A 22,030-nucleotide genomic window follows, 5' to 3' on the forward strand; every position below is an offset into this window, starting at 1 on the left:
TATTCTTCCCTGGGAAGTTTCTGTTGACCTATCTTAAAGTTTGCTAATTCTTTCCTCGGTCATATTAAGTCTACTGATGGACCATTTTTCATTTGTGTTACAATGTTTTTTATTTCTAAACAAGAACATCTGAGTCACATCTGAGTCTGCTTCTGATGCTTGCTTTGTTTTTTTAGACTGTGTTCTTTATTTTGAATGTTTTATTGGGTAACAGGAACTAAAATAAATAAGCCTTTAGTGTGAGGTTTCATGTTTGTCTGGTTAGGAGTTTGGCTCTCTTTAAGGCTTATGGTAGCCGTAAGTGCAAGAAGTTTAGGATTCCTCCAGTGTCCTTGTTTTTGTCTTGACTTCGGGCTTCCCTAAGTATTTCTCCTCAGGGAGAGTCTATTTTGGCTTTCAGATATAATCCACTGTTATTATATCGGAGCCCTATAAATGTGGTGATAAGATGTGGGGGAGGAAAAGTGTTTTATATTTTATATTCTTTCAATTAAACCTCAGTGTTTTAGTCCACCTATGTCTTTGGGCTGTGCCCTTTACAAGTATTTTACTATAATATAGCTATTTTCTGCTTTGCTCCCTGCTTCCTTCCTTGGCTGCAGCATTCCCAATCTATTTCTTTGGAACCCTGCCCCCTGTTGACTATGTCCCCCCTGCTCCATTAGATGAAACAAGAAGTCTAGAGGGGACTGGTGTGGAAGGAATGCCCCTTCCCTAGTTGGTATAGGATCTGCCAGTGTTTTTCTCCCTAGAAAGTATGTTTATGCTCTGGAAAATGTTTTGGACATATTTTTACAAGGGTTAGTTCTCCTCTTCCTGTTCAGAGCTGAGAGGGGATCTTTCTTGGGTCTTCACTGTAAGAACCTATTAGGACTCATGGAGGTAAAACTTATGATGAAATTTTGGCTCCTACCCTGCAAGGCAGGGGTCCTCAAAAATTTCTCATTCTCATGTTAGTCCACATTCAGCCTCTAGCAATTCACCAAAGGTACCATTTCAAAGTTCTTACTACTTTATGGCTCTAACAGCTTCTGTTCCAGGTAAGCAGGTCTTGACTGTGATTTTCAGGGTACCCCTGCCTTTCTAGATTTCAAAGTGGCCATTTGCCCTTCCACCTCAGTTCTCTGATGGGTCCAGGAAAAGTCATTAACTTTCAGTTTGTTCAGCCATTTCTTATTGTAAGAATGGGAGCGATAACTTCCAAGCTCTTCACATAGCAGAGAGGAACCCCAAATCCCCATACTTTCCTCTTGAGTCTCTCTCATTTTATATTCTATAAAGTGAGTTTATTTATAACTACCACCCAATGTTATCCCCATAATTTATGAGTCAACACTCTGTAAGAAAGATTCTATAAGCAAGACTCATCGCAGGTGGTCAGTAAAGTGGTATTCTGTGCTTAAATTTTAGAGTGGATTCCATTGTCATAAAGAAACAAAGTGGAGTTAAACCAAGCATACATTTATTTTATGTAAAATAAAAATTTAGTAAATGGAGAGAACATAATTTAAATAATGTGGATGAGTCTGCGTGTCAATCCATAGTATATACATTTGTGTCCACTAAAAGTAAGGAGCAGTGAAGAGCTGGAAAGTGGAAGAGAGGAGGGAGAAGAAGGGAATGTTCCAGGCAGATGGAATAATGTATGGTTGATGCCTGAGGCAGGAAGATGATAAAAAACATTTAAGAAATATGGCATTGGATCTGGAGGAGGTAAGAGGTGGGAGACAGTGCTGAGAGGAGGCCCAGTGATCATTGTAGAGTTCTTGGATTCTGTTTTAAGAGCAGTGAATTAGTTACTTCAAAACTCAATTTTTATCATTCACATATGTAATAGGTAGAAAGTTGGACCTGGTGCTTTACTACAGATTTATGTTATATTTTTTATTGTTATTAAGTTCAATAGTTTTAATGTGTTTATGTGAAATTATTGTCTCATGTCTTTAATTTATTGGTTCTGATAGTATTACTTTTTAAATAAATTTATTGTACATCATATATTTTTTTTCCTTTCATGTTTGAGGAAAAATTCTTCCTGAATCTTTTGTTTTTATTTGAGTTATTACCTTTCAATTATTTAAAATGTATAGATCTTTCCATCTATTGGTCTGGCAACTCAGTGGTTTATAACAATAAGCATTGATTTCTCATGTCTGTCAGTCAGTTGAGATTCAGTTGGCCTAGACTGGGCACTTTCTATATATGTAGTTGGTGATTTCTCTGGAAAGATGGTCCTATGGGAAGGTTAATGTTTGTTTTCTTGGAGAAAGTTATAACAATGTTATAGTTGTTGACTCCAGTAAGACCATAGGCCTCAAGATTAGATGTTTGTGGCTGAAAGGGAAAGAGGTGCCTTTTTGCTTGGGTTTACCCAACAGCAGACTCAGGAAAAACAATTTTTCCAATAGTTCATATGGGAGATGATTCCAAAAGTATGGTGAGAGAATGGAGAAGGAAGACAGGGATGAGCACTGGTGAGCAATGAAGAATTTACTGATGAGCACATTAACACTGTGGGCAGCTAGAGCTCTATCCTACCGAGGACACTCTGAAAGACTGTGTAAAATGTACCTTTAAATTATGCTCCCATATGACAAGAAAGTCAAAGTGCTCATCTGCCAATTTCCATTGCTCTTGGGGTATCATCAACTCTTGGTCTGTGGGGACTGGGGACTACTGAGTCCAGAGAAAACCCTTAAGCAAAGGAATGCAGGTTCTTGCAGAGGGAAGCTATAAGTGTGCAGGAAAATGTCCACTTAGCTGCAAGTAACCTCAAAGGAGGGCTGAGACAACAATACACTACTAGAATGTGGAGGCTGAAATGAGCCTGACAATGCAATGACTCCCTTTATTAAATACTGCTCTGAAATAAGCTGGTCTTCAATAAGCACTTGTTACTGTGAGTGAACACCTTTCAGGTAAGAATAGAAGTGGTATTATTTTCCTTTCCCAATATTTAGTTCAGAGATGGACACATCTGTTACTCAGTAAATGTTGGTGTAGGGAGGCAGATTAGGAGAGTGGAGACAGCTTGGCCCCTGGGACTGGATAGACTGTTTATAGTCTTGTAGCTTGGTGATTTATGCCACTGCATTCCCATTGGCAAGTTACTTGCTCCTTTTAGTCTATTTCCTCATCTTTAACATTGAAATAGTGATGTGTACTCAAATAGTGCTTCTTACACTATTTCTGTATACATGTGCTTCTACATGTATTTCTGATACAATTACTGATAATTTCCTGAAATGCAAATTTTGAATTACAATATGAAAAAATAGTTACTAGCAGAAGATGTTCTAAAATGATTGGAAATTTACTTAAATTAATAAAGAGGGCAGATGAATTAAAAGCTTCATTTGATACTTTATACCATCAACTGATGTCAATATTAAAATTAAACACACAAGAACAAATAATATAAGACTGTACAAGTTGACAACTTCTATCTAATGTCAATCATGATATATATTTTTTCAGCATGGAATATTTTAAGCTTTTCAACAATCATGTTCTAATAAATAACCCTTGGATAACTATGTTACCGCTTTTCCACATTAAGGTTATCACATGCCATGATGGTCAAAGCCTAAAAGAAAAATTAGAGAATGCCAGGAAAATATTAGAATAAGAAGTATTTTCCTACTCTTCTGATAGTTGCCTGAGATATGGTTTGAGTATATGTCATCAGTTGTCAGTACTGGGAATTTGGGGAACACTTCAGAGTCAGCAGTGATCATCTGGGCAAAAGTTTTCTGTAGGAGACTGTTCTGCATGGCGTGGACCCAGCTCCCACTCAGAGATTTATAGGACCCATGCTCATGGATAGGTTCTCCCATGGGGAATCAGGCCTGCAATGTACGTAGGCTGCTATGAGTCTTGCTTTTTGCTAGAACTCCCTCACCCTGAATTGAGGACATTTACTGCAAAGCAACTTCCTAAAATCCATGCTAAACCTTCCAAGGATGAGTATAACAGGGTCCAACCACTTTGCCTTTTCATTTGCAAATATCCCTCTTCTGTAATGTGATTAGCGGCATTGGCTCTTTGTTTTGTGTAAAAGGTAACCACCTAAGGCGAACCTGTGCATAGTAAATGAGGACCAAATGTAATGTGCAGAGAAGAGAAATAAAGGCCTGTCATGGAAGAGGCCGCAGCTTTTGCTCCCCTTGAGAGAAAAGCTATGCTGTCCCTTGTCCTCCACCCGATTTGATAGTCCATGTAAATGTCTCATTTCATCCATAATGACACAGATGCTGCAGGCCCGTGTCTGCATTAGTTTTCAAGTTTCTTTACCCACAAATTTATCTCTATATCCAGAAACAGTAATTTTTAAGGAAAAACATTTCTGAGGAATTGATATCTTGTTGATGTTAAAGATAGATATATTGATAAATATTATATATAGAATAAAAAAAGAAGCAAATGAGTTAACAGATGATCAGTGGCTCTTCTAGAATTTCTGTATTGGGGGAACTGAAAGCAGATATCAGTCAGGGTGGAAGGGAAAGCAGGATATTTGCAAAAGATTGGGAATACATCCTTGATTGAGGAGAGGCTGGTGAAGCTTAAAGAAGCCCCTCCATACACCCCTTTGGTGATGCCATTGTATCTGGTAGGTTTTGAAACAAGGGCTTGGCAGTTAACAAGGGATTTAATGTAATGTAGATTTTATTATGCTTTAATGCATGAGATTGCCCTGTTTGCAAATGTGCAGATAGCATATTGATAGTGTTTGTATCTTATGATATATAATTCTTATTACAATATAGCTATAATGATGTGACACTTGAAACAGTAAACTTACAGTCCAAGCATAATGAAATCACTACTTTTTCTCTGGATTTCTCTCTTGTGAGTATCTAAGTCCTCATGAGTGACTGTCAACACTTGGAATCAGGATTCAGACTGGGGTGAGGAACCCAATCCAAAGACTGGATGAGTGACAACTAAGCAAAGAAGGTCAGGCATTCTACCCTGAGCACCAAGAATGGCCAGTCGTATTGCATAGGGCACAAACTCTGTAGCATGGGGAACTTGATGGATGGTGGTATTGGGGAAATCAACAAATTCATCCTATAAGACAGAATGAGGTCCAGCCATGTCAGTAACTTCACTATGCTTGCTGCCAGGCAATTGGCTGGGTGTCCTGAGAAACTTGTAACAGGCTCCTCCAAGTGGATGTCTGTAAGAGATAAGGGACATGGTGGCCAGGGACTCCTGAACAATTCAGATGCTGATCCTGAGTGATAAACACTCCTTATCTGATATCCAGATTCCAGTGTGAATGGACCCTAAGACTTCTCAAGAGGCCTCTCTACTCTTGTCTCTGCATGCAAAGTCATATCCTGTGAACAACCTTGATCACTTTCTTTAGGGCTCAGTTCCTAGCCAGTGGAGATTTCAGACCAAGCCAGAATGAAGGAAGAATTGTTCATCTAAGAATAACATTATGAGTTAGTCTAGTATGCTATTTCTCCTATAAAATTAAGTTTGTTTTTTAATTTTGAAAGACCATACACACACACACACGCAATTTTTACCCCCCAAAATTGGGTATAGTTTTCAAGATTTTATTTTTTGTGGATCTTTGTATTGTACATACATGTTTAACTATTTAATTAGTTTTCTAAAGTTATTTATACTTTCAGTATCAATAAATACATTTTGCAGTATCATTTAACTTTGGTTAATTAAACTTAAAAAATCTTAAATAAAAAGCTTAAAAATTAGGACATTAAAATTAAATAAATCTCCTATTTATGGACAGTTATGTTATTTCCAATATTTAGATTTTATAAACAATACTCTGATCCTTTTTGCTAAACTGTTGTGGTATTCTTAATTTTTTCTTAAGCTCTTTTTCATATTTTGTATTTCTATCTCTTTAGGATGGATTTTGCATAATTTTCTTTCTTATAGTTCACTATTTTATTCTTAAGGGATGTCTAAACTGCTGTTTAATCTGTATTTTGAGATTTTACTTTAAATTATTATATTTTGATATTTCTAAAAGTTCTATTTTCCAGATCTGTCCCCCCTTTCTCATATTCTCTGTTAATTTTTTTATGCCTTTAATCATTTAAACATGGTTATTGTGCTGGTTATCCAAGCGTGTCTATTGTCATTGTTTCTGATATTGACTTCTGCTCTTGTTCATGTGGACTATTTCCTCAAGAGTTTTATATTTTTGGACTGTGAACTCATCTTCCATGGGACTTCAGCAGGGATCCTGGTGTAAGAATATTCCCCTTCAGAGAGATTTTATGATAATTTCTGCTAAGTACACATGGGAATTATCAGCTCAGAATACATTTTATGTTAATTTCTTGACATGGGAATTCAAGTGTAAATGTGAATGCCAAACCCATGAGGACAATTCTATGGTTATAAATTATCTGAGTAAATCAATTTTTTTCTTCATCTACATTCTAGGCAGAAAACATCATTGTCATTTCTCTCCTCTTTTGGGTAGATTGTTCTCACTGGCCTAAGTTCTCATCTGTGTTCACAAATGAGCATTGAAACCCAAGTCTCTATGATAATGATTATAGAAAACACCATATGGCCACCAGAGTTTCAGCTCAGCATTTACAGGTTAAGATTTCACATTCCTTTTTATTTTGCACCCCTGGGGACTTCCCTAACTTTCTTGCAGGTTTGGCCCTGTATTTAAAAGGATCTTGCATCTTTAGTATTTTCACTTCACAATGAGAGGTTTTCTGGTTATTTAGAGCATAAAGTTGCCAGCAACTAAATTTCTTAACTATTTCTTTAGATGAATAATAAACAACATCAAAAGCAGTTTGTCCTCATTGGTATATCTTATGAGTATAATTCAAAAGCACAATAACACAAGGCAGCTTTTAAATAATTACTTAGCTCTTTAGTTGGCTAAAAGATTCTGTGTTCAACTTGCCTATCTCTCTTTTAAACATTTCTTTATTAAAGCTTTTAATTTTTTTCCGGAAAAAGAAAAAAAAGTTTCAAAGTGTGAAGCTCACTGGTGCTTTTTTCTTTTGTTAGAACATCTGTCTTATCATAACATTTGGAATTGTAAATCCAAAAGACCTGAACATACATGTTCATGGAATTCTGATGAACAGACATTTTCTAAAAGCATGTTCCCAAATTATTATTTTACCAGGTGAGGGCCTACTATATATAAATTCTATTTCATATCACTCACATGTATTCATGTTTAAGGCTAAATGGTGAAAATAATAGAAGCCACTACATGGGGGCGGGGTAGGAATGAATTGCTGTGCATGCTGTTACTTGTAGTGGCTATACCTCTCCTAGTCCTTAAACAGTCTCTGAAGAGTAGCTTTGAACAAGCTGCAAAACCCTTTAAGGTCATAACCCAGGAGGGCAAGAGACTCCAGGAACATGCACCAGGGAAGATACAGATGGATAAACAAGTCATAAAGTGCACCATATTTTCTCTTTTCCAGCATTTCACTGAAGAGGTGACCTCAGGCTATTAGCCTGTGAAAGAGGAATTTTAAGAGTCAGCCCCAAACAAACCTATACTAACCCTGAGTTGGCTGACTTTCCCCATCACTAATGAAACCCAGGAGCGTCCTGATGTGAGGTGTGACAATTTGAGAGGCAGAGTGAAGATCACAGAGGTGAGAAAACTATCACCTCTCTCTTTACATCCTGAGGAGCATATGGGCCAGGCTCAGCATGCCCTAAGTTCTCTTCGTCCACTGCCTGAAAGCTGCACGCAGATGAACACCCATCTCTGTGGTACCCAGTCCTCCAGTCTGGCCCAGCTCAACCTTTTCAAAGGTGCCTTAGCTAAGAGCACTCAGATCTGCTGGCCACCTTGCACGTATCTTTCCCAAGGAACTAGGTGAAGGCCTCCACATGAGATGAAGTGATGAGACTGAGACAGGATAAGTGACTGGTCTGACCTGCTGACAAGGAGGCTGTGGGGTCACAACTCTGGGCTCTTTGACTGGAGTCTGGATAGAGCTTATAAGGTTTTCTCTATCAATGGGAATAAATAGGGTTGGAGTTGGAGCAGTGTTGGGGGAAGAAGCTCTCTAGTAACTGAGATATTAGGGTATTACTTGCAGCAATTCTGCTTCTCATAAATCTCTGGATACTTCCTTTAGATTATGGAATCAGGGCATGCTATTCTCCTCAGAATGTGTCCAAAGAGTCAGAGTTAAGTCAATCATTAGACAGGAATAAGATGTGGGTCTCCTTCACACTCATTTTTGCTTTCTTACAGGTTAAAATCTTCAGTCTCAACTACACATGAAATATCCAAGTCCTAGGGCTTGGTGGAAGTTTAGGCAAGAAATCAGCTTGGGTCCTTGAAATGCCCTGTGGAGGAAGGTGCTAACCAACCACAGACAGTAATTCTGACTTCTATATGAACAAAAACCAGTCTATCACCTTTTGTTATAAAAGTTTAATCTACTTTAACTAATAAATTAGCATTCTGGGATTTCTTTTCATTGTACTCCTTGATTATTTCTGCTCTTTTCTAGATGCTACATCTTCCCTTTGCTTGGTCGTGTTTATTGGAGTATTGGTCAAGTAATTTTTTAAAGAAAGGTACTGAGGAAATAAACTTTTTGAATGTTTCATGTAGAATAAATGTCCCAATTTCACCTTCCCTTTATTAGATAGATTTTAGATTTAAAACTACTTTCCCTCTGAACTCAAAGGCATTGCTTGATTGTCTTTTAGCATCCACTAATGCTAATGAGACATTCAGGGTAGAACAAGTGGTGGCAAGGGATATAAACAAAAAATGTGCAAAAACCAATACAACAGTCAATGCACACAAATATGTTACTATTAAATGGAAATCAGACATGAATGAAAACCCATTTTCTTTATCAGATTGATAAAGACTATGAAAATGGTAATACTCAGTATTGGCACAGATTGGGGAAGCATTTTTATACCCTGCTGAGAGATGTGAAACTTGGAATGAACTTGATGGAGGGAATGTTTATAATTTTCAGAAACAAAATCTGTTATTTTGACCTTTGTAGGTGAGATTGTTTTTTGTTATTTTACAGCTGGAAACTTTTTAGATTTCCTCTCAACCTTCAGTGTAACAAAATTTCATGAAGATGTGTTTAGGTGAAAATCTATTTTTTAGTTAAACGGATTAAGAAATATAGTTGGCAGTTACAAAACAGTCACAGAGATGTAAAGTACAGTATAGGGAATATAGCTGATAATATTGTAATAACTATGTGTGATGCCAGGTGATAAGTCAAAATGATTCCCTGATAAGTCTACCACTAGACTTATATAACTTAGACATTTAAATAACTTATAAAGTCTACCACTAGACTTATCAGGGTAAGTAATATAAATGTCTAACTATTATGTCATACCCCTGACACTAATATAATATTGCATGTTAACTATAATTAAACATAATTAAAAATATATTTTTATTAATCAGCTTAGCACTTATGGGTTATTTCTACTTTCTGTTTTGTTTTAGCTTAGGAAAATAGTTCTTCTGTTATTTCTTTGATTTTTCCCCTGCCTTCATTTTTTTTTCTGATTCTTTATTTCTCAACTTTTTATTAGATAATGATCTTCCTATATGTATCTGACATATCTTTTAAATTTTTGTCATATTTTTATCTTTTTTGTCCTTTGCTTTATATTTTGAGAAAGATTTAAAATTTTTTCTTCTTTGCTTCCTAATATTTTTTTCAAACACTTAAATATTAACTATTTAAAATTTATGAACTCTGGTTCTTTTTCATATCAGCCTATTCTTGTTTTGTGAATGTGAGAGATTCATACAATCAGGTTGACCAACAAGAATGGTAATCAGAATATTTAAAAAGTTCTCTTTCCCATGATTGTTTCTGTTGGTGAAGGTATTTTTGCTTTTTCATCTTGGCCACTCATTTGGTGTTGCTGGTTTTTCTTAAATACCTGGTAATTCCTGATTGACCATTCTTATTCACAGTTGAGGTCCATGTTGATTAATTTGAGTAGCTGACTTGTTTCTCCTCTAGTTGGCTATTATAAATAATAAGTGCACAGTCAAAAATATAATTTTTAAGAGTGTTGACTTCATTATAAATGAATGAAATTTAATAAAATACCTTACAAATGCATATTTTGAAGTTTTATTTAAGTTTTTTGAGTTAAAATTTCTTCATATTTAGTTGAAAACATTTTAAGTGAACTAAATTATATTTCTAAATATTAACACACTATTTTACATATAAAAGAAAAACCATGTTATAGGTGTCTATAATTTGTGACCATGATTTATTGATGCCTTATGTGTGTAGAGATTTTTTAAAAAACTAGTATAAGGTATATGAAGTTGGTATGGACACTAGTAAAATAGTTGTATGACTTAACTATAATTATTTACAAAATAGATACACTATGGGGAAATCGTGTAGGGTTGGCAACAGAGAATATTTTTTTCCCTTTAAAAAAAATTACAGACTGATTGGCTGAATCAGACTGGTGAAAACTTTTCATTCAAAAGATGCCAAGATCTTTTTCCATGATCTCACATTGCTACTCATTTATTTTTCACACAGAGCCTTATTCATGCTGGGGATTATGGTCAAGTTGTAGGCTACATTGAACTCATCACAGTAAAGCCATTACACTTCTTTTGGTCTTCCTTGCACATTTGCTCCATGCATGCTTCAAATCTGGAAAAAAACATACTTACGGGCTGGAGAAACAAAGAAGCAGCAATTTCCCTGCCTTATTCCTTGGACGGTGATGAAGTAGAGAGCATGATGTGGTGATTGGAGCCAGACCTAACCCTGGCCGTGGGCATTGCAGCCGACCCAAACCTAATTAAGAAAGATCCTGAATAAACTTGGGTGAGAGCCAAAATCACTAGCTCCTTCAATCAATATTTTTTGATATAAAAATTAGCATCTGGGCTGAATAAAAAGGAACACTGTTTCATTCCACAGCTAAAAAAAAAATAAACACCCTCTTGCTTCTACTCTGACCTCCTGATGTTGGATATTTTATTGATTTGTATCTGTGATAGCTTTTCAGAGTGTTGGCTGGCAACCATCAGATTTAAGCCTCACATTTGAAGGGATGCAATGGGAATTAGAGTGACAAGTTCTACTTTAACCTCTAACTGTCACAGGCATCAAACTTTTCTAAATGGGTAAGCTGAGCTCACTTATTCTCCTATTTCTGCCTTTGTTATCCTGAAGACTTATTTTTTCATGAAGTTAAAATAAATTAAGGAATAAGTTAAGATATCTCTACCTTTTAGAGATATTCAGTGAAATATTTACTGATTGAATCTTATGATTTCTGGGTCTGCTTCCAAGTTATCTGGTGGAAATGGGAGTGAAATGAGTGGGGCAAACAGATAAACAAATACTGGCCATGAATTGATAATATTTGAAGCTGGTTATAGGTACATGTTGGTTCATTATACTATTCTCTATGTTACTGTATGTTTAAAATTTTCCATTATAAAACATTTTTAAGTAGATGGATTAGAAATATTTTTTTAAAAAAGGGGTTGGACTGCTGTCAGCTCAAAACTGAGTTCCTCCACAGGAACTACCTTCAGCCAAATAGTGTTGTCCAAGGTAATGCCTTTCCCCACACCTAGCTTGCATCTTGTAACTAGTTGATGGCAGGGAAGACATAAAGTTTTGGCTCCCTTGCATCATTTTTGTGATAACACTAAATGACTATGTCAGTTGCATAGCTTCCCCTGGAATTGGCTAAGGTCTTTTTTATGGTATCACAGTTCAAATTCTTCATTTTTCAATCCCGTTCACTCGCTCCATCTTAGATATTGTACCATTGTACATGGTCTCAGTGGTGTGTTCGTGAAGGTTTAACGCCTAGCTCTTCAGATCCTTAACTTGTTCGCCAGTTTCCATGGTTTAAATACTTGCAACACGACCACTTTTAAGCTACTAACGTGAATGCAGAATTGGGAAGAAATAAGCACGACTGGTATTTATGACAAAATACAAGCCAGCACAAGCCACTCTTGCCAGTTTTCCTCAATGAAATTCTGAAATGCAAATCTCTATCTCAGTCTTTTTTAAAGAATAATCCAAACTAAATTAAGGTAAAATGATTAATTACTTTTAGATCATGAATTTTGGTGTTCTGTTTATTAAACTAATATTTCACAGGCAGAATGAAATGAAATTGGTCACCTCAAATGTTTCAGTGAAACACACACACACACACCACAACACTGTAAGGCAATGTCTCACAATAATTGCTTAGAAACCTTTAAAATATAGACCTTTTCACTTGCTAAACATTACACAGCTGCAAAGGGTGTTCTGAGAAAACAGATTTCAAATACGTTGTTATTACTGAGACCAATGAAAATTGCCAAGAAATCACTAGATAAGTTCAAAATAAAATAGTTACAATTGCTGTAAATAAAAAAAATATATTTAAGAATTAAGTTTTTGTCATCAGAGCTTTTAGGTTAGAGTAGGCCACTTATATTTGCTATCTCCGAAGAAAAATACAGAGGAGCATTGCAAGTTTGAAAAAATGTTAAGACTTTCACCCTATTTACAAGTTCTTGTTGTAATAAATAAATAATCAAAGGTTGAAGATTTTTAAAGGGGTAAGAAGAAAATAAAAGAACAAGACACCACATTCAATGAAACAAGGCAATGAAAGGAAAAGGAACATCTTGTAGTGAATGATAGAGTGAGAGAAGGAATACGTTGTCCATATGAATGGTGGTTATTATTCAATATTGGATACATATTTTTGTAGGAAAAGAAGATACCTAAAAAATGGGAACAAAATGTCCAAGTGAGTAGAAAAAGTTGGAGTAATTCACTTTACTTCAGTAGTATAAACACCCTTAACTATAAACAAAGAATCAGAACAGTTTCTGTTATGCTATTAGAGCCAATTGGTCTATCAAAACAAAAGCTCCAATAATCGTTTCAAATTATGATATGGATTAGAATTCCCTGGGAAGACTCAGGAAAATATAGATTCCTGGGCACTACTGCTACTTTGATTCAGTGGAAGTCTGGTGTGGGATCCAGGGATCTGCATTTTATCCTAGTAAATTCTGAAGCCTGTGGTCTCTGTTAGACCAAAACTTGCTGAAAGGCAATCCAGACAGACATCAATGATACCGCAGTTCCGTGATAACATTAGAAATGTGTCCATGTCATTTTATTATGCAAAACATACTTCTTAAAAATATCAATCTGGATCCTTTATCTTCTGTTTCCCTGAAGATCATTTTTAGGACAATACCTTCCTTCTATCTATCAACAAATCAGATTCCTCTCTCTCTACTTTTACATACTTGCTCTATAAAGGAAAAGTGAGTGTATGTGTGTGTGTGTTTGCAAATGGGAAGTTTGTGGGTAGTAACTTTCTAGTTCTGTAAGAAAATTCTCTTTCCAAAAAGAAGCAACCAAAAAGATATTTTTGGTTCTGCTATAGTTATGGAACCTCAGTAATCCTTATTGAATTAAAGTCATGGTCTTATTAACCTAGCAGTAGAAGACAATTTCTTAGTATTCACAATCATACTCTTAACCAACCTCTTTTTACATAATATCTATTAGTGTGTGTTATGTATAAGTGTGTATATGTTACCAGCCCAATGGGACCTGGATCCCTCCTAATGTGCTCAGGAAGCACTCCACTTGGATTACAGTTGTTCTTATAAGTGTATATTCAACATAGACTCTGGCAGAGATAGGTCCTTATCTTGTACACAGAAAGTAATAAATTGCCCCAGAACTCTTGGATCTTGATGGAGAGAGAATAACCTCCCTTTGCCTCCCATGCCAGGTGGCTAAGTAATTAGTTTCCTATTATGAGTTAGAGTCAAGATCCTCCTTGAAGGTATAATGATAGTTGTTCCTGCTCACAAAGACACCCCTCTCTAGAGGCTTAAAACTCAAAGGGTGGGTGTGAAGATCACAGACATTCAGAATGTTTATTGCTTGCTATGCCTTAGGGAAGGCCCAGACCTTCTGCTGCCCTCTTTGTCTTCTGTTGCTTTTACAGGTCTGATGACATTCATGCATTTTGGAAAACTAACTAGGATCAACTTCATTTAAATGCACATTATCCAAAGAAAAGACCTACATGCCTTCTTGTCTTTATACACTTATACAACATATTTTCTTTGCACAAGTAATGCTGTTTTGGTTCACCAAGGAGAACTGAAATTTAAATGATCAAAATCAGCCATTGAATGGGGCAACTGTATCTTAGAACCCACTTTTTCTCCTTTTAAGCTAATAATGCTTAAAGAATGTTCATGAGGATCCTTATAATACTTAAAAATGTTCATGAGAAACTTTCTTCTTCTGCTAACAGTACTTAAAATGTTCATGATTCATTTTTAAACAGTTGTACCTAGTAGGGATTACAATTTCCCCATAAAAACTTTCCATACAGATCACCTTTATCCTTTAATAAGTTTTGAGTATCAGGGCATATTGCTCCATCCAACACTGGTGCTTTGGGTTGAATTTTTATCTCAGTGCACAGCATGAAAGCTTGGGTCCATCTGTGTCACAAAAAGTCAAACCTCTCTTGAAGTGATTTGTTTATAGTGTCATTTGATGGAGTGGAATGTTCTGTGACTCATTCAAACTATTACAGAAGCTTTGCTAAAAGGTCACCACTGCTCTTTAGAATTTCCAAATCTGGGCACCATCTGGGAGCTTGTTAAAGATAAGGTTTTCCACTGGCTTTTTCCATACCAACTAGATCCAATTAGCAAAGGGGTACTATTCTGGAGGAGTTGAGAGAGAGAGAGAGAGAGAGAGGAGAGAGAAGACACTAAAGTAAATTACATTTAGTTGCCAATAGTGTGCAAATTTATACCAAATTAAAGTGCATGTGGCACACAAAAGTACAATTTAATATTAACTGGCCTAAATGGAGGGGGGGGTGTCAGTTTTTAAAAGGTTGAATAGAATTTGCTTTTAGATGCTTTTGAACCAATTTTTCAAGTGTAATCTTGAGAGTCAACTCTAAATAACATTGAATCTCACCTTTTACTAAAAATTCACTAGGAAAATGACAACGCATTCCTTAAAGTCATGAAGACTATACATGCTAAACATTCACTGTGTGTGGCACCAAAACTGTTCAAGTTCTTCTAACTTTATGGTTTTAGTTTAGGTCTAACATTAGCTTGTGCTTGCTTTCTACCCACTTCCTTAAGAAACAAACATCTTGAATTTTTGGAACCTCAAAAGTTCAGCTGTAAAACTGTAGGAGACCAGTGAGAGGAAAAAGGAAGTTTCCTTCAAAGATGTCTCTGGGCCCTGCTGGCTAGTTCTGCTTTATCCCTCAAAACATCAACTATGGCTTTTGACACTTGTCTTTGGAAAAAGTCCAAATGTGGCAAATGGTAGAAGCAACATTTCTTTACCTTCCTGCCTGAACTTCCTGGGATACGAAAGAGTTCTAGCTGGTGCTTTCACACGGTGAACAAGAAGGTCAGCTACTGCCCACCACACTTGCCCACATCTGCAGATGGAGTAAGTAAACACATAGTGAGATCTACTGAATTAAAAACCAAAACCCTTTCGATTAGAATTCCTGAAGGGGTCTGGACTAAAGAGGTTGCACAGTAGCAGCTTAAACACAGGCTCACTCTGCTATTAAAAACATTCTAAGAAGTGTGTGTGTGTACTTGTAGCAGGATACTTGGGAGAGGAGAAACTTAAAATCTGAAACCATATTTTTGTCTCTGCAGTCCTGAGTGGGAGACATTAAGAACACAACAATGTCTCCCTTGGTTCAATTAAACTGGTTTGGAAACCAAACTATCCTTGGAAAGGGAGAGGATCCACTTAAATTCCTTTTGAAGCAAGGAGAAAGTCTTTCCAGCAAAGTCTTAATTAGGTTCTAGTCAGATCCAGGAAACTTAATCGTCGAGTTCAAAGCTTGTCTCGTCGTACAGTTCAGGACGTGCTGACTTCCTGTTCCGGGAATATTTCAGCTGCAGAAGGTCACCCATCTCATCCAGGGCTTCCAATACCTGTAAAGAGATTGCCTTCCATCAGTTATCTAAATCCCGCAAATGGCTCTGCTCTCCAGCACCTCACAGAGAGCCACACTCTTCTTTTGCCAGCCTCTTAGATTTCAGAGAAAAGAAGAAAGATCCAATTCATTAAGGTGTGGCGCATAAGGCAGCCCTAGAGAAATGTTAGGTGCTAATTCACTTTATTTCATATTCTTTATAGTCTAACTCCACGTTATGAATGTTTCACTTATTTGGGGGGTATGAAGAAAAGAATAAAAGCATGTGACCCATGCTTACCCTTTATTTTAAAGCTTAATGACTTATAGATAAACTTGTGGAAGAAAAAGATAAGGTTGTGAATTACATTTGGATTGCATCTTCATGACACAGCAAATCAACCTGACCAAGAACAAAATGGAACATTGTGGGAGCTGATCAGTATCGTCCTTTCTCTCCCATGTTTGCCCCACACCCTCATCTAGGCTCCTCCTCCCCCAGTTTTAAATACTTATCTCTATGTTCCATAGAATAATAGATTTTAAAACCACAAGGGACCCAGAATTCATCTGCTTTAATTCTCTTAATTCAGGCAGGTAAGTATACCCCCAATTTTATAAATGAAACACCTTAGATCCAGAATATACAAAATATATTTTTACTTTTAGTATATCACTAATCCTATAGTATTGGGCATGACTTTTTATTCTGTTTTGAGCCTGTTTTTCTTAACCTGTCAAATAAGAAGGAAGACAATACTAAGGTCTAATGCTTTGAAAAAAGGTGAAATGGAGCTTATGGACCTTTTAGAAGTCATTTTCACCTTCATATATAATAACTCAGTCATATATAATAAGTGAATATATAATCACATATTATGTAATAACTCATTCTCACCTTCATGCTCCTGCAGTCATCTATATTTCTTTTCTTTTTTTTTTTTTAAAGATTTTATTTATTTATTTTTAGGGAGGGAAGAGGGGGAGAGAGAGAGAGAGAAGAGAAGAGAAACATCAATGTGTGGTTGCTGGGGTTATGGCCTGCAACCCAGGAATGTACCCTAGTTGGGAATCGAACCTGGGACACTTTGGTTCCCAGCCCGTGCTCAATCCACTGAGCTATGCCAGCCAGGGCTCTATATTTCTTTTTCAAGATGAATTTATTCTGTCTGGTATTATCATTGGTTGCTTATTTATTAGTATCTCTTCTTAAACTTTTTGCTCCAGGATTTTTCATATAGTAGACACTCAATTAGTGTTTGCTAAATTGCATTGACATTATAAGAAAGTTCCATCAGCTCCAAACTGATTGAGATGGCTTAGTTCTCTGATATTATTCATTCACATAAAGATTTAAATCAAAGGGCAATGAAATGTGATTTTTAAATGATTAACATCTCAGATAAATGTCTGATAGGATAGATCTATCTTTGATATTTGTTTCCCAACAGGTTGTCAAATTGGGTTATATGTTATGATGATGAATTTGGTGGCTATGGAAAATATCATGATGCAGGCAGTTGATGCTGAAATAGCATGCTAGATTAGCTTTTAGAATTTCTTTAGAATTAGTAAATAGCAAAACATTTGGCTACATAGGCAGTCTTTTCCATAAAGCCAAAACACTGACATGATTCAAGTATTAACTGAACTTATTTCCTTTTCTACCTACTGAGTTAATCATATTGTTGGGCAGTGTTGGCATAACTGTTTTTTTAGTGGTGCTTTTCAAATTACCGTTATTTTCCTAAACCTCACAATAGAGACCCAGGGAACCTTAAACTAGTTCAATAAAAGAATGGGTTCAGAATCCAAGGTAGTGGTACTAGAGATTCCACTGGTATGTGCTATACTCACCTTGTCTAACATCTCTCGTGTATGTGCTGCTGAAACACAGAACCGTGCCCTAGCTTCTGCTAGGGGAGTAGCTGGAAATCCTACGACCACCACCCCAATTTTTCTGTTTAGTAGATGCCTTCCAAAAGCCCTAAAGAAAAAAATTTAAAAAGTAGGTTAACTGAAAGATGAAAAATTATAATGCAAAAAAAGAATATGGCTAATTGACTTTTTCTTTTTATATAACAATTAGTAGAAGATAATAGACATTATTAAACATCTGTCAAACACAATTCACAAAGAAATGGGACAATTGATGGCAGCAATAACTGACTTCATATTATGAGGCCTGACCCACTCATTAAATAATCTTGAGTACTGAGCCTCTGACATTGAGAAGAAAATGCTGATGTACTTAACCCTGATTTAACAAGTCTGCATTGTTGATTTTTTTTGTCTGCAGGATTCCTACAAATAAAAACCAAACAGCTAACACAGAGCAATTACATAAAGAAAGAATAGATAATAAATTCACACCTACATGTTTTAAAAACTTAATACCAATAATATAGTATGAAAATTTCAAGAAGTCTGTACTTAATGGTCATATTGTAATTTGAGGACCAGAATCAGAGGGTCTCCAAGAGCCAATCCCAAGTCACATTCTCACTCCAGAGCCAAGATTTTATTTGCAATTAAACCAAAGATAGGAAGTAGCAAGGATTTCCTCATTTCTTTATGTGTGAATGAGTACATCCAGGTATGTTCAGGGATAGTAAAGCCATTGACTGATTAAAAGGGGAATGGGGCAGGAGGGAGACAAAGGGGAGAATGTGTATGCATGGGGAGGCTGGCCAGTAGATGCAGCTTGTAGGACAAAAGTCACAAAACTGCAAAGCTTTCTGATGAAGGGTAAAAGCTTTTAAAATTGTCTCTTCACTTTTACTGCTTCTAGCCTCTTTCCTTTCCAGAGCTAATCTCAGTAAGAATTCTAGAATATCAAGCTGTCAAGATCTGTAAATTAAATGCCCCAAGTGAAACATCCCCCTTTGTGCTCTTTTGTTCTCTGCAGTAAACTTTAATTACTGAGTGGGGTAAACCTCTCATATCTGTTGTTAGCATTAAGAGGTTGCCAGTGTCTTATTTGAGACTGGAAGCTGATAGCATCATAGGAACCCTCCAGTCACAACTCAGGAAGAATTCTTGAACCAGTTGTGAGAGCAAACCTGCCCATTCATTCATTCCTCTGACCCTTTAGCTGTCTGCCTTTTGGTTGCCTCATGAAGGTTATCAAATGAAGCAATGGAGATTACAAGACCTACTGAACATACAGTCTTTCTGGCCCCCTGTCTTGGATAAGGCAAGATTCACCCTTTGATTTGGACAGGGAAGGGGTTACAAGCAGATGAAGCTTTCTAACTGAGAAAGCTTGAAAACAGAGACCATTCTCTTTCTTGATCACCCTATGGAAGGCTGCCCACGGAACTACACAGGATGAGAGCTCACAATTGTCTGAGAAACAAGTCAAGTGCTTTTATTGCAAAAGTACAAACCACCTGACCCATGATCTCAGGCCAGTTGTTGGGACTCCCAAAGGAGCGTTTTTCACTGTCTGCATGTTTCTCTTTGTACCAGAGGAAGTGAGTTTTGCCAAGGAATGTACAGCAAACTATATGACTGTTTATTCATTAGCTAATCGGAGGCCTCCCTGGAGCACTTTTGAGCTTAACTTACACTACTAAATTTTGCTTCTTTCAGTTAATGCATATAATTGCCCTGAACATTTTATATAATAAACCTCTGGGTTTGTACTCCCCAAAGGAAATCAGAGCTTGTGTAGACTGAAAGAAACTAAATTATGCAATAATAATAATAATAATAATAATAATAAATATTAGCACATATTGCATGCAGCATCACTGCATCTTGTGTCCCATCATTTTCTAAATGTGTGACAAGGACCATGAAAGGAAAATGTAAGACCTGTACCAAATAGTAAATACAATACATTTGTTCTTTTTCATTTCATCATTTTTTATTGTTATTCTATTACAGTTGTCCCAATTTTCCTCCTTTGCCCTCCTCCGCCCATCCTACCTCTCACTCTCACAGTCGATTCCCACACTAAATAAAATACATTCTTGATTATTTAAGTGCATGTTGTGTGGGTGAAATCACATCATACTGAACTCCTGAGAGGATTCCAGCTAAAGCTATGACAGGACATTTTTCAAAAGTTCAACTGGCCAGAGATTATATTTTCATCCTGTAGTTCTTTAATGGAATCAAAGGTTTTAAAATGAGCAAATAAAAGGATTGTTGATACACTAGCTTATATAATTAACTCCTTGTCTCAAAATCTTCTCTACATGCAAACTTTACATTGAAGAAATATCAGAGAAAGAAATCAGGCCAGGTGGCAGGGCAAGCTCTTCCCAGCACCTCCTACTAAAAATAGGTGATATGACATTTTTGTAACTAGCCTGTTCAAGTTAGACAACTCAAACAATTATAGTTTTTTTTCATTGCAGTGACTGATGTCTTTGGATTCATCAAAGATGACTTGAAAGATGGTTACATTTATACCCTGCATTACTTTAATGAGATGTGTATTTTTTCCCTTATGGACTAAAGCTTGAGATGCTGTGATGTGCACTGAAAGAAGGTCTGGCTTAGGAAGCAAATGGAACTGGCTTTGAATTCTATGCTCTACTACCTACAATCTGAGCGATCCTTAGAAAGTAGTTGACCTTTGTGAGTGTTGGTGTCCGCATTTGTAAACTAGGGCTAAGTAATCTACCCTCAATGGATGATCACTGGGTCTAAGAGCCTTAAATAACAGATAATTGGCATTTGGCAATGTTAGTTCCTCATTAAAAACCATCTTAAATTGCCCTGCCTGGTGTGGCTCAGTGGACTGAGCGCTGGCCTGTGAACCAAAGGGTTCCCAGTTCAATTCCCAATCAGGGCACACGCATGGGTTGCAGGCCCAGTTGCCAGTAAGGGGATGAGAGAGAGACAACCACACATTGATGTTTCTCTCCTTCTCTTTCTCCCTCCCTTCCCCTCTGTCTAAAAAATCGTCTTAAATTGAAAGACACTAGATAGTTTGCATATCCCCCAGTGTTCAATATAGCATAATTGATGCAGAGCTCTGTAGGATCTTTACCTGCTATTTTTCCTGGAGGTTCTATTTTTATTAATGTAACTAAAGATTACAATAATTATTTTGGAGAGCCATGCAACCACAGTGGTTCAATCTTGCACTCAGTTGAAACTAGTAATAATCATCACTGTAGCAGAATTAGAAGTAGTAGTAATAAAAATGGCTACCACTGACTGATTGCTTACAGGATACCAAAGACTATTAAGTGCATTGTACATACTATTCACATTATTATTAATAATAGCTAACACTGAGTAGCTTCTACATAAGAGTTAGTACCAAATGTGAATAGAACTCATCTTGTTTAATCTTCACAATGGACCTACTTATGAAATAGGTACTAGTATAATTCATTTCAAAAATGAAAAAATTGGGGCTTCAGAAGGTTGGGTAACTTGTCCAAGATTTCCCCAGCTAAATAGAGGCAGAGTCAAAGTTTTTTTCATTCCAAACATCTCACTACACCATAGAGCAGAACTGTCACATGAAGCTCCCTCTCAGTTCTGTTTTTATTTTTCACTTTTACTGCTGTCCAATCAGGACTCCTGGCATATAAAGGAGCAGGGCAACTCTCTATCTGTTGTTGTGTGGTTGAGTCCTTCAATTTAAATACATTTGTTTTTACTCTTCATAAACTCTTCTCATTGGATTGATCCGTTTCCCAACCTATTGAGATTTTAATTCCAGCTTTCATCATCACAATCAGAACTATCCAGCACACCCACTACTGCCACCTGCCAGCATTGTGCATGCCACACTCTTAAAAAATAAAGTAAGTTGATATTTGGTGTCTTCATTTGAACTAATGATAAAATATTTGACATGAGCTAAATGTGGAGCATTCTTTCAGAACACACCATTTCCCCAACTACTCTGAGTAAATGTGGGACTTTCTCCTTCCAAAATCAGATGGTAAAGGGTTTTGGATTATCTGCTACTTTAAATCACCATTGCCACACTTCCCTGCCATTAGCACAGAGCAGTATCCTGTGTGACCCTTCTGTAGCACACTGTCTTCTTGCCAGTCCAGGCACTGATACC

At 36.6% G+C, this 22,030-nt stretch overlaps 1 protein-coding gene across 1 annotated transcript in view; it reads right to left on the minus strand.

Moving 5' to 3' along the window:
• Positions 1 to 11,965: 11,965 nt before the first annotated feature.
• Positions 11,966 to 22,030, minus strand: part of SPTLC3 (serine palmitoyltransferase long chain base subunit 3) — a 159,676-nt gene continuing 149,611 nt past the window's right edge. Inside the window, exons 11-12 of the mRNA XM_028524597.2 lie at positions 17,845 to 17,974; positions 11,966 to 16,006 (exon numbers count right to left, since the gene is read on the minus strand). Coding sequence (XP_028380398.1) covers positions 15,893 to 16,006; positions 17,845 to 17,974 — 244 coding nt within the window. The 3' untranslated portion in view covers positions 11,966 to 15,892. The remainder of the gene's footprint in view (positions 16,007 to 17,844; positions 17,975 to 22,030) is intronic.

Source organism: Phyllostomus discolor, chromosome 9 (assembly GCF_004126475.2).
Source record: "Phyllostomus discolor isolate MPI-MPIP mPhyDis1 chromosome 9, mPhyDis1.pri.v3, whole genome shotgun sequence".
In the NCBI taxonomy this organism is placed as follows: Eukaryota; Metazoa; Chordata; class Mammalia; order Chiroptera; family Phyllostomidae; genus Phyllostomus; species Phyllostomus discolor.